Source organism: Poecilia reticulata, linkage group LG8, assembly GCF_000633615.1.
Source record: "Poecilia reticulata strain Guanapo linkage group LG8, Guppy_female_1.0+MT, whole genome shotgun sequence".
In the NCBI taxonomy this organism is placed as follows: Eukaryota; Metazoa; Chordata; class Actinopteri; order Cyprinodontiformes; family Poeciliidae; genus Poecilia; species Poecilia reticulata.
The window spans coordinates 18,716,936-18,730,527 of record NC_024338.1 but is presented as its reverse complement, the minus strand read 5'-3'; the positions used below and the strand labels follow the sequence as shown (position 1 = coordinate 18,730,527).

The 13,592-nt window shown below is 39.3% G+C and overlaps 1 protein-coding gene across 1 annotated transcript in view; it reads left to right on the top strand.

The window, feature by feature from the left end:
• The window catches only part of cacng2a (calcium channel, voltage-dependent, gamma subunit 2a), a 66,837-nt gene extending 54,634 nt beyond the window's left edge, over window positions 1-12,203 (top strand). Inside the window, exons 3-4 of the mRNA XM_008416444.2 lie at window positions 9,639-9,779; window positions 10,595-12,203. Of these exons, the coding sequence (XP_008414666.1) occupies window positions 9,639-9,779; window positions 10,595-11,130 (677 nt within the window). The 3' untranslated portion in view covers window positions 11,131-12,203. The remainder of the gene's footprint in view (window positions 1-9,638; window positions 9,780-10,594) is intronic.
• Window positions 12,204-13,592: the final 1,389 nt, after the last annotated feature.

The window sequence follows — 13,592 nt, the reverse complement described above, 5'->3', positions numbered from 1 at the left end:
CACGTTTTAACAAGATACATATCACGTTTTAACAAGATACGTATCACGTTTTAACAAGATAGTATCACGTTATAACGTGATATGTATCACATTTTAACAAGATACGTATCACGTTATAACGTGATAGCGCTCGAATTTTTTTTTTCCTGCGTGATAGCAATGCGCTTCCGTACCTTTGAAACTCAGAAATATCGGGGGAAGGGGGATTCTAGAAAATTTGTAAGATTAATGTCAAAATTTCTGAGTTATTTTCTTGCCCTTTTTTGACTTTTTGAGGTCAGAGATTTTCTTGTTTTTTCCCCCAAAAAATGTCTGAGATTTCTTGATATTTTTTATTTATTAATGTTTTTAGACCAGCAGATTTTGACTGAGTTTCACTGATTCGGGTCGTCTGGACACATAAATTTATATAAATCTTTCTAATGAAGATCAAGAAAATATAAAACAAGTGACAAGATTTTTATGAGGTAAACATTTCAGAAGACATTTATAAACTTATAAACATAAGTTAACCCTGCAAAGAAGAATTAAAGATGTTATGCCTTGAGCAGGTTAGGATAGACCTTTAATGCCAATTTGCTCCATTAATCATTATTTTTGCATCCAATCTAACTCTCCCTCCAAGCCAAGTCCACTCGGTCTGATGTGTGGATTTCTTCACCGTTTGAACAAAGGCTGCGCGCGCAGGAGTCCGCTGTTGCTCCGAAACCGAGCTGCAGCGCTGCATGGGTGCTAAGTCTCATTAAGCCGTTTGTCAGCCAGCAGCAGAGGACTGGTGGCGCTCGGACAGCAGCCTGAGTCGGTGCCGTGCCAATCAATACAGGGCACACAGTATCCACTCCTGCACCCTGTGACTGCGAGCGTGTTGGCACGCGTGCCGGCAGGAACAGCCTCCACTGTACCGCTCCGAACGGCAGCGCTGTTACTCAATATGACTCATTACTGTACTGTGGCGCTTGGTGTGCTCCACCATGTTTGGATTTAGCATTAGAGGAGTCGAAAAGGGGAACAAAAATCTATATTCGGTTGGAGCAAAATGGGATACATCTGAAAAGATTACAATCATAGTTCAGGCTAGAATAAATAAATACAGGAATCTGTTTTTAAATAGTGATTTCACTTATTGAGGGGGAAAAGTGATCCAAACCAATCAGATTCTACATAAAACACCTGATTATTTCAGTCTTGGTTAAAATAACTGGCATCAAGTGTTTCTGATAATTGGCAAAGCATGTTTTACATCACTGTGGGTGAATTTTGATTTGCTCTTTTTTGTAGAATTGTTACCCCAGTAACTGTAAATAGGCTTAATGGAGACCTATTGTCCAAAATTCACATTTTGCACGTTTGCACACTTCCGTTTGAGTTTCAACTTTTTTTATAGTGTCTAGAAAATGAGCTGTTTCAAAATCCTCCAGATTTTTGTTACCTAGCAACTCCGGCAGAGTTCCGCCCGTTACTTAGCAACCCAAGCTAAGCTCCAACATGTTTGGTCAGCTTGTTTTACCGCTGTGTGTGCTGTACAGAGTGTTTTGTTGTCGATTTCCCATCCAGAAACCACTTTCTGCATTCTTGTTGGTTGTACAGGAGGCTGTACTTCTGCTTTTCACTTCTGCTTTGACACAAGGCCCTAAAATGAGCTAAAATTTCATTACCTAAGAATGATTTTATTCAGAAAATGCAATTAATAAGTTTTGTATAGACCATAGGCCCATCATAACCTGTTATGGAAGTACAATAGGTCAACTTTAAGGCCAGATTTTCACTCTGGTTTGTTAGCACGTCTTGGAGCTCCATAACCCAGAGATGCCTATCCTTAAAGGGACAGTATTGTGTCTTTTCCAGAGACATGGCGCCATTTTATATTACAATCAAGTAGCTATGTTGCCTTCAGTTGTTATAAAAATGCATCAAACGTAACTTAAAGGAAATTTGATGCCTTACAATTGGGCTTCTGTCTCTTTAATGCTGGGGAACGATGCGAGATAGAACCATGTCTAATTTACGTTGCTTTCGTAAAGTGTTTTAAATGACACTCATTTATATATATTTTAATATATTTTTCTGCCTGTATTCTTTGTGTCATTTTTAACCATAATGATTTGCTTTTTGACCTCTGAGATCCAATCTGATAAAGAGGATTTTAACGGCGCAGTTCACTCCTCCCCTCAGGTTTTCCTTTAACCTATCTTTCTCTTTCTCTGTCGACTTCACACAGCAAACGTCCCTCAAACTGCCTGTTTTCACCCCAATCTCTTATGTAATTTGCACTCAGTCAGTACGGGACGGTGTAAAAGATTAAATTTCATCTCTGCCTCCTCTCCTCCTCACCCGTCCACGAGGGGAGTCGTGCGGTTTAGAGTTACCTGTGAGGGCAGCTTGATTAAATATTAAGTTGTCCTAAGAGTTTGACCCCCCCCATTCTCCGTCCCGCCCCGAACTCCTTTTAAATCTCCAAACATCTCTGCTGCCTCCATTCCTGGAAGTATCGACGCGGTCGTTCACAGCACATTACGTGGGAGAGGGCATGGGGCCTCGCTTTCATCCATCAGCTTCATTTGCCAAGACAAAAGAGGAGAAGAGGGCCAGCTGGATTTATTGATTGTTGACAGTGGGATGTTTAATGATGTGAGATCTCAAGGTGACACAAAAGTTGAAGGAAAAAAAACTAATTTGGAGAGAAATTGAGAAAAAGGAGAGTTGGTCTTTAGGGTGTTTTCAGACCTGGTGGACCAAAATTGACTCAATCTAGTGTAAAAATTTAACAAATGTTGCAAACGAACCAAACAAATTGAAAAAGTTGTTCCCCTCCTCGCCTGTGGGGGCGCTGCATCAAGAATTACTGAAGGAAACGACACAAAAACGTCTGACAAGACATTGACTGCAACTTCGTTCTTCACAAAACGTAAACAAACATGGAGTCAGATTTTAGCAGCTGGAGGATTTCTCTTTTATCTTTGGTAAAAAGCCACGAGACGAGCATGTTTGTTTTGTTTGTATTTACCCAGAATGCCCTGCGCTGCAGTCCACTTCCTGCTTCTGGAGCGCTCTTCGATCATTTTTTACATTTTCTTACAAAATGAAGCAGAGGATTTTTGTACTGCAATAGCTGCATTTTCTTTAAAAATGTGAGCAAAATTTTGACAAAACTCCATTTTTAAAAAATTACAATTTTGAAGTTGTGTTGTCTCCTTTAAATAAGAAACTAAACTAAAATTCACATAAATAAGTTTAACACGATAAGTCATTAAAAAACATCCACCATCATCCACCAACTACTTCCTGTCTTCTTCGTCATTTTCACCAGCAGTAACATCCAGTTGTTGATCATGTGACTAATGTGATACAAAAAAAGAGTCTCTACTGCAGTTTTGCCAAATAAACAAATTTCAACGTAGCTGAAAAACCTCCTCACACTAGCACAAAAACATTTTAAGCAAAAACCACGTTTTTTCCAAAATGTCAGTGTTTCCGTTAAAGCTGCCGTATGCAACGCTTATAAAAAAAGTTAAAACTGTCACAAATAATCTGAAAAGATTGATCTTCTGTGCCTCCTGCCTGAGCTTCTATTGCACCGCTACCGACAAAAGGAATCAATCAGAGTCAGGAGGAGGAGCTCGGCGCTGTCAATCAAACTCATGTACTCGCTGCTAAATGTTCTAATGGTGGAAAAACAACTTATTATTACAGGAAAACCGTTTATTCGCTCTCATCATTGGCAATGCTAACTAGCCTTAGCATTTACAACAAGTTCTGCTAATAGGAAGAAGCTGCAGCATGGACCCGCCTCCTGACTCTGATTGGTTCGTTCTAGTTAAGAAAAGCCAGAGGAGATCAATACTTTTCATCGATTATCTGTCTCATACCAATTTAAACAAATATGTAAAAATATGTATAAATGTTACATTTACTTTAAGCAAATTCGTTTTCGTAATTACAACTTGTGCAATTTTATGGTGAACAGCTACTAATTCTTAAAAATCTTTTTTTAAACTATTAAATCTCTCTCATTATCTCCTGCTGCTTCGCTAAAAAGCAAAGTGGAGCTTCAACTTTCCAACAAGAAATAAAAAAAGGCTCCAGTGCATCTGCATGGCTTTCAGATTCTCCCATCCACATGATCCCCTGCATGAACATCCAGATCTCTACGGAGTGCAGTGACCTTCGAGGCGACCGGCCGGCCTCCGCTGGGACGGCGCTGCAGGTCGCTGCACCAACGTGGCCCTGGGTTTGGCTGACCCCGCTCCACCTCTGAAGGAAACGCTCAAGTCCCTGCAGACCCGGTTCTTGCGTTTGCCATTCGACGCGGCCAGAGCCAGTTTCCTCAGGCGGTGTGGCAAGCTGCTTTATTTACAGTCGCTCTTTTCTCGCCGTGTTCTCCAGGTTACACATTTTCACGGTTTAGTTTTTAAGGATTGTCTCCGTCAGGATGCTGTATTCTGCCTGGAGGGATGCTTAAACATGGCAGCATCCCTGGGGGGAAGCAGGTAGAAAGACTGGCAGGCTGACAGGAAATCAGATACACTCTGCACACTTAGCCTTCATTAAATATTACATCATGCTGGCACATCTAGTACCAAACGAGCCTTTCTTACTTGAATAGTTCTGTTTTATCTGGGATGTTTTTGGTTTTTAGGTTCAAATTTTGGCTGTATTTCCTATTTATTGGAAATTTAATCAAAAATGGGGATTTCACTGCAAAACCACAACATCTTCCCATGTAATTTTGGTCTAAATTCCAGTGCAAATATCTCAGTACACTTAAAAAAAGACAAAACTAACTTTATAGCAAAATATAGAAACTTGTTTTAAATTAATAATTTCTTAATATTGTTAAGAAATAATATTTTCACTTTTAACATTTTTCCATGTTAAAAGTGAACAAATCTGCAATGGAACTAACATTTTTATCAATATTCAAACAAACTCTTTCTGACAAATGACTTATTATTAAGTTATTTTTGTCTTATTTCAAGCTCACTAAGACATTTGCACTAGAAACTACAAATACTTTGTAACATTTTGTGTTTTGAAGCAGTTTCATAGCTTCATCTCTGCACAGTTCTGCATTATTTCAGATTATTCTTTCCAGCATCTTGCTTGTAGGTGTGAAACTGTGTTTAGGTCCGTTGCCATGGTGATAACACAGTTTGGGCTGCGTTATCACCATGGCTGCCAGACTCAAAACTAATCAATGATTTGAAAGCTCCTTCCCTGAGGCTACAGAACAAGCCCAGATCACCACCCCTCCACCACCGTGCTGTGAAATCAGAATGTCTGGATTTTATGTTTGTTGCCTACGGTTTCTGCTTTGCTCTAATTTTTCTCATTGGACATTTTTCCATAAGTATTGTAGTTTATTCAGATGCAGCTACGCAAACCTATATTATACTTTTATATTCTGTTTAAAAATAACCTGAAAAACTTTCTGAACACAACCCTCGGGCTTTATCTAATTGACTGGTGACGAATCTTAAAGGGAATCTTTAAAGTTTTCGTTCTTCAATTTGGATTTTAACAGCTTCTAAAAACAGACCACCAAAAAAAAAACTCACCCAGCTGGTTTTTGGCAATAAGTTAATGTTTTTAGGTGTCTGGAAAATGAGCCGTTTCAAAAACCTCAAGATTAACGTTTCACAGGCACTGCTCCGTTACCTAGCAACCGGAGCTGAGCTCCAGCACGTTTGGTCAGCTGGTTTTACCACAGTGTGTTCAATGGGTGCTGGAAAAGACAAGTGTTTTGTTATTAACAACTTATTCAGAAACCACTTGCTGCATTCTTGTTGGCTGTGCAGGAGGCCCCATTTCTGCTTTTCAAAGTCGTGTGTCTCGCTTGAGTTTTGCCTCTCACCAAACGGAGGAATGTTCTCGTTGAGTTTTCAAATTCAATTAAAATTCAAAAGTACTTTATCGATCCCAAGCGGAAAATAAATGTTATTGTAACTCATAATTTAAAATCTTCAAAGACTTATTGCAGATGGTAATGGTTATCTTTGCATCTCATTAAAATGATCAACTTTTATTGTTTTAGCAAGTAATGTTCTCCTTAGAACAGGATACCGCTTCCGAATTTATTTCCAAGCTCTGGTGGTTAAACACTTCAGTACTTATTCTTATTTGGAAGGTTTTTTTTTTTTTGGTTTTTTTTTACATTTGAGTGAATATTCGTGCTTCCATTTTCCTTTAACTTCCAGGTGGCAGCTCTTAATTTCCCACTATGTGACAATAAATTATATCCCTACTTTGCTGTTTTAAAGGTGATCACACTTAAATCTAATGGAAGCAGCGGGGTGTATTTAGTTATTCCCTAAAATATCTGCGTTTGATCACATTTACAGTAGGACTGAATCGCCATGAAAACCTCGTCACAGTTTTCTCTGAGTGACTGTGACGCTCATTAGTCGTACATCTGTTCCAGATTCGCGGCGCTCAGTGGAGTCCTGCTGGACGCCGATTATCTCTGCCAGGGTGACATTACTGAGACAGAGGGTGGCTCAGATCGCTGCAGTCCTGGGACTCGGCCGTAAACGCCGTGTAAAAACCCTGTCACTTTTTTCCAGATGAAAGCTGTGACCTCTGTTCTAGCAGCTAACGATGGAGACGACCTTCACAGCGTTTTGTGTTTCTGAAGGGAGGCTCTCCAGAGAGCTGTGAGGTGGCTGCTTAGATTGGAGCTGAGGGCATGTAACGACAAACTACACTGCAAAAACACAAAACCTAACAGTAATTGGGTCCAGTTTCTACTGCAAATATCTTAGTGCACATGAAATAAGACTAAACTAGCTCTTAGCAAGAAATGAGAACTTGTTTTGAATCAATAAAAAGTAGTTCCATTGGTAGATTATTTCACTTTTCACATGGAAATTGATGGAAGTTGGTCAAGCATGCTGGAACTCAGCTTGAGTTGCTAGGTAACGGATGGAATTCCACTGTGGTTGCTAGGCAACGGGCAGGTTTTTGAAATGACTCATTTTCCAGCCACCAAAAAAACGTGAACTAATTGTCAAAACAGCTGGGTTGTGTTTTTTAAGGTGCTTTGGCTGTTTTTAGAAGCCAAATGGAAGTATGAAAACTTAAAGATGTCTCCTTTAAGCACCGCTTCTTAAGTTTCCTCTGTGTTGAAGTCGGGAGCCCGGCTGTTCCCGCGTCCAGCCAGCTGTTAACCGTCTCCTGTCAGCCCGCCTGTGAGCTCAGGGTGACTTTCCCTCCGCGCCTCGCAGCCGCCATGATGCCTTCAGGTTCTGGGGATAAACGAAAGAGCGAAGCGAGGAAGGCAGTGATGAATGTCAGCAGGTACAGGCAGGCAGATGGGCCCTCGGGACCCCCCGGCCGGTCCCTGTGGAGCTGCAGGCAGCCAAGTTCAGCATGAGCTGCCCGGCCCGGCGTCAGCACTTTGGGGGAGAAACTGGGAAAAGTGCTGAGGCAGGCAACTGCACGGGGAGATGAGGTGAAGTGGTGAAAATTTAACCACCCTGATGAAAGTTTAAGTGCACATGTTAAACAGGAGGTGACTGCATGGGACACTTTCACACAGTTTCCTCTGAATGGCTCCGGACTGCGCTGCAGACCCTGATTTTACCTGACACCGCACTAACCCTGGCTTCACCTCAAAAGTAACATCCTGCCCCGCTCCTAGTTTCTGCTTCTTCATAATTGGCGGTGAGGATGCTGTTTGGTTTCAAGGACATCGGCAGCGTTTCTCTGCACTGCAGTCTGGCCGATAAATATGCCAGAGCCTCACATGAAGGAACCGAAAACCAGGGAAGAACCGACGCCGATGTCAGCAAAATGTCTGCAGAGCTCGGTAGTAACTAGTTACATTTACGTTTTGGAAAAATGGTTCTGTGGTAGTATTTTTGCCATGCTGATCTTTATTATGAAGCATCATAACATTTAAAATATTGATTGATTTGTGTTTTGTTCTACGACGACGTACTAGGGCCATTGTAGATAGAAAAAAAAAGAAGTAAATTTTCACTAAAAATATCAGAAATCTTTCAGAAAAAACAAAAAAATTTCTGAGTTTGAAAATTTGCCAGAAAAAAAACAAATGCATTTTCAGATTAATCGCAGACATTTTCTAAAAAAAAAAAAAACAAGAAATTTTTTGAGTTTGAAAAGTCAAAAATTTGCTAGAAGAAAAATCTGAAATTATCAGATTAATCTTAGAAATAAAATAAAACCCCAGCAAATATCTGAGTTTTACTGAAAATCTGTAAATCCTGTTTTTTTCTCAAAAAGAATTTGGAAACTAAAAAACTGGCTAATTTATTTTGCTTAATTATGTTTTTTAGCTGCATTATTTATATTATTTTTTTCATTTTGATCTTTAAAATACCAAAATCTCCATGTTACTTTGTATTTTAAAGCAGAATTTTAGGGCAATACTAAGATAAAATGAAAAATTTAAATTACGAGAATAAAATTATTACCTTAAAGTCGAAGCATGATGACTTTATTCTGTTTATTACAATAGTAGCTCTACTTTCCACTGCCTCTCAAATTGTAAAGAGAAAAATGCTCTTTGTATGAGAAATACCCAAAAAATGCATTCAACGGAAAACACTTTCAAATTAGTTGCAATAAGTGCAACTGTAATAATTAGTACAAATATCCGTATTCAGGTTCTTGAACTCAGTTTTGATGAAGTGGTTCTGGTCCTGGAAACAACCGGCTGCCTGCGCCTGGTGCAGAACTGTTCAGAACCACGAGAGCGGTGATTACATAAGGCTCTCTGTGGGGAAACACACTCACTTCACAGTGTTGATGGAGTCTTTCACAGACCTGATAGGGTGTTGATTAGGATGTACTTTCCCACAAAGATCCAGCGTTGAAGTAGATCCTAACGGCTCTTCTGTCTCCGATTATCGCTCCTTTCTTTGACCGTTCCTTCTGACTGAGCTCTGAAGCAACTGTCACCAATTTTTCTTTTTGTTTAAATCACTAGCTGTGTTTCTGTTGGCCATATAATTGCACAATTTAACTTTTCAACAATAAATTGTGATGGTGTGATGCAAAAAAAGTGTTTAAATTGAAGTTTTGCGAAACTGCAATTTCACAAAATTGCAGTTTCATCCCCTAAAACCAAAAAACACAATTTTTTTCAGAATTGACTTGTTTCCACTGAGCGAATTTATTTTAGAAATGTCAAATTGCGCAACTGTTTGGTAAATGGAAACGCAGCTGCTATTCTGCTAATGCCAATAAAACACAATTTTGCTATTTCTGTGTTTCCATTAAGTAAGAAAAACAATTGAAACCATACACAAATATGTTTGTTCACAGAATAAATCAATAAAAAAATTGCCACACCATCATCCTCCAACTACTTCCTGTTGTCGTTTTCTTCTTCATCGTTTGCACCAGTAGCAACTTATGGTTGTTAATATGATCTGACAAAACTTTTTCCATTACAGTTTTGCTGTAATAAACCAATTTTGATACGGCCAACAATCTACCTCATCCTGGCTCCAAACTTTTTATCAAAAGTCAAGTTTTTTTAAATTACCCTGTTTGTTTATATTAAGCTAATTTATTTCCCAACGTCTAAATGGACGATTATGTGTCAATGGAAACAGCTATGGAGGTTTTGTGAAGATTTGTGACGGCAGCTGCTTTTGTCGTCCTGCTTCCTCCAGGTGCGGTGCGAGCCTCCAGCATCTTCCCCATCCTCAGCGTTATCCTACTCTTCATGGGAGGCCTGTGTATAGCTGCCAGTGAGTTCTACAAGTCACGCCACAACATCATCCTCAGTGCAGGGATCTTCTTTGTGTCTGCAGGTGAGTCAAGCAGCAGCAAAGTGAGGCAGGGTGGACGAGAGACGAGATTTTTGGTTGTCTGTTGTACTGGAGCTTTACACCATTTCATCTTTTGTATTCTGTTTTTTTTATCTTGTTGCTAGGCTAAACGTCACCCTTTGGGAGTCATCTCTAAAAATATGGTGTCCCTGACACACTTTCCTTTTTATCCATCAACATTTACCATGTCAAAATATTCTCTCTGATTGAACCTAACAAACTGAAGAATACTTTCTGCTCTTGGCATGACATTGAACATTTGATTAGAAAATAACTCTGTAAAAACACAACATCTTACCAAGTACCAAGGTTTGTTTCTAGTGCAAAGATGTTAGTACATTTCAAATAAGACAAAACAAACTTAAAGTAACTATTCAGAAAAATATATGACATTTATATTAGGGTTATAAAAACTGTTAGTTCCACTGGTAGATTAATTCACTTATGCCACAAGACATTTTCACGTGTTTTAAGTGTCAGTGGATATAGTATTTTTTCATCAATATTAAGGAATTATTGACTAAAACAAGCTAATATATCTTGCTGAAATGGTTGGTTGGTTGGTTGGTTGGTTGGTTGGTTGGTTGGTAGGTAGGTAGGGAGGTACTCTGTTGCTGTTCTTTCAAGTGTACTAGAAAGTAGACCAAAACATTTGGTAACATTTGTATATTTTTCTAGTATTTAAGCATTAAAAAGTCTTCAATCTAATCAATTGCCACTTGTTTTCAGCTGACACTTTCTCTTTCTTTCCTTTTTTTTCTAATCTGCTTGACGATGATCCCTCAACGTCCTGCCAGGTCTGAGCAACATTATCGGGATCATCGTGTACATATCAGCCAATGCTGGGGACCCTTCAAAAAGCGACTCAAAGAAGAACAGCTATTCATACGGCTGGTCCTTCTACTTTAGTGCCCTTTCCTTTATAATAGCCGAGATGGTTGGCGTCTTGGCCGTGCACATGTTCATCGACCGCCATCGACAGCTGCGAATAGGGGCGCGCGCCGCCGACTACCTCCAAGGCTCGGCCATAACACGGATCCCCAGCTACCGCTACCGCTACCGGCGCCGCTCGCGCTCCTCTTCCCGCTCCACAGATCCGTCGCATTCCCGCGACGCCTCGCCCGTGGGCCTCAAGGGCTTCAGCGCGCTGCCGTCCACGGAGATCTCCATGTACACGCTGCCCCGGGACACCCTCAAGTCGTCTGGCACGCCTACGGCCACCTACAACTCCGAGAGGGACCACAACTTCCTCCAGGTCCACAACTGCATCCAGAAGGACCTGAAAGACTCGAGCCACACCAACACAGCGAACCGCCGCACCACGCCGGTATGAGAGTCCGAACAGGCCCGGCGACCCTGGAGACACGGGAAAGCCCTGTGGGAGCGGTACGCCCCCCCCCCCGGAGAAGCTGGATTTTCATGTTTATAGACATTTTGTTTTGGTTTTTGTTTATTTTTGTTGAGATGCATGACTTCCATAGCCATTGTTGAGAGAGTTTCAACTGGACTGGTCCCGAGTAAGTGAAGATCTGTCATACTTTGTGACAGGTTTGTTTTATTTATTTTTTTGACGATTCGGGGGAACCAAAAATCGGGTGGGAAGGGCGGGGCATTTGCCAGATAATCAGTTCCATGATTTCATTGCCCTTGAGTTCGTTTGGAGCAAAAGGTCGAGCTCCCCTCAGCCAGCGTACCGCTAAGCTACATGCACCCTTTTTTATTATTTACTGACTCATCTGTTAATTTTTTTGCATTAAAACTGTGAATTGTTACAGCTTGGGATTCAGTAAGAAGTACCCCAATCTGTAATCTCTAACAAAGGTACTATATATATATATATATAAATATATGTATTACTTTTATAAATAAATTATTACGTTAATAATCAAGAGATAACAGACCGAAGCAAAAAACGAAAAAAAAGAAAAAATTCAACCAAGTGCAGTTGATAATACTAGAAAAGACTTTTCTATCTCTTCATTCGAAGGTCAAGAACAAGCGAAGGTCCAGCAGACGCAGGCATTCAACAGTAGAGTATTATATATTCTTTTAATAGAACCTTCTCGTCTTTTTCTCCGTCTCTGTTCTCTTTCTTTTTCGATGGCGTTGAACCCCAACCCTCCATCAGAAAGAGCCAAGAAAATGAGTCAATAGCTGCGTTTCCATTGACCTTACAACAGCGCAGTTTGACGTTTTAAAAATAAATACGCAATTTTGAAAAAACACATTAAAAAAAGTTTTTGCACTAGGATGATGTGTTTCTTTCAACCATATAAAATTGTTTTATTTTGCAAAACTGTAATAGAAGAAACGTATTTTTGAATCTCACAAGTCACGTGATCAACACCGGATGTTACTACTGGCAAAAACCATGAAGAGGACGAAGACAGGAAGTAGATGGAGGATAATGAGGCGGCATATTTTTTAATGACTTATTGTGTGAATAAACTTATTTACATGTAATTTTAATTGCGTTTCTTAGTTATGCAAAATTGTGTTTTTTGTTTTACATCAGTGGAATACTGACAGTTTTGCCCACACTAGTAATAGACATTAACATAAAACTGCACAAATTGGAGTTACAAAAATAAATGTGCATAATGGAAACAAGATAACTTAAAAAAAAACGTTTTAATGAACTGCAATGGAAACCATTTTTCTACGTCACGAGTCACATGACCAACATTCAGGTGTTACTACTGGCAGAAACCCCAAATAAAACGGCAGGAAGTGAAAGGAGGTTGATGGTGCAGCACATTTTTTGATGACTTATTGCGTGAACCAATTTATTCAGGTGTGATTTTAATTGTGTTTTGTAGAAACACAGCAATTATTTTACATTTGCAACATATTGACGGATATCCCATTTGTAATGGAAACGCAGCGATCGACTCCAAAACACGACTTCTGCAAAACGAAAAGGAATGAGCAGAGGGGAAGAAAAAGAAGAGGACGCCAGACATAAAAACAAAAACAAGTTTAATATGAAATAGAACAAGAAAAGCTAAGAGACTCACAATTTCAGAAATTAATTGCATGCTATAAAATTACAGCAAATTTGCTCTTGAGAAACTTAAGTTTTAAAGGTTAATTATTATAAGGGGAAAAAAGCAAAGGCGCTAGAGTTTAAAGTATTAATCTTTTCATGCGTGGTTTTATTATAAATAATTTTTTATTACTATTATTTAGCACATTTTATCTCATTACATTTGTCAAACAAGCCAAACAATTTACATTGAACAAAGCGGCTTTTTTAAAACAGTTTGGTTGGTTTCTTTATAAATATATAAATAAACGTATGTATGTATGTATTTTTGTTTTATTTTTAAAACTCACACAGCCTTAGTCATTTCTTTGTTTCTGTTCATTTTTAATGTGCTGTTCAAATTGAAAATGAAATCTTTAAAAGGTGCCAAAAACCGAATGATCCTAAACTTGGATGCATCAAGTCCTGATGAATAAAAAACGAACCCCAGGGGGAACAAATCATCACGTTTCTCTGCGTGTCTCTTACACACTTCACCAAACAACACCTTCGTTTCTCTCAGCTTTAACTGCTAACGGTCTGTTGATTCTTCAAATCTGCAAACACGCTCCTGCATTAGTAGTTATGGAAATCAGATATAAAACCATTTCTGCTCCTTTTCATTTTTGGCCACTGACCTCTGATGAACGTTTTGAACGTTTGTTGTGAGACAATCATCTAAAAGTGTTTTCTTGTTGACGTTTAATGCATGAAATTTGGGATTCAGCAAGAGCAAAACTACAAATTAACAATATATAATACATAAAATG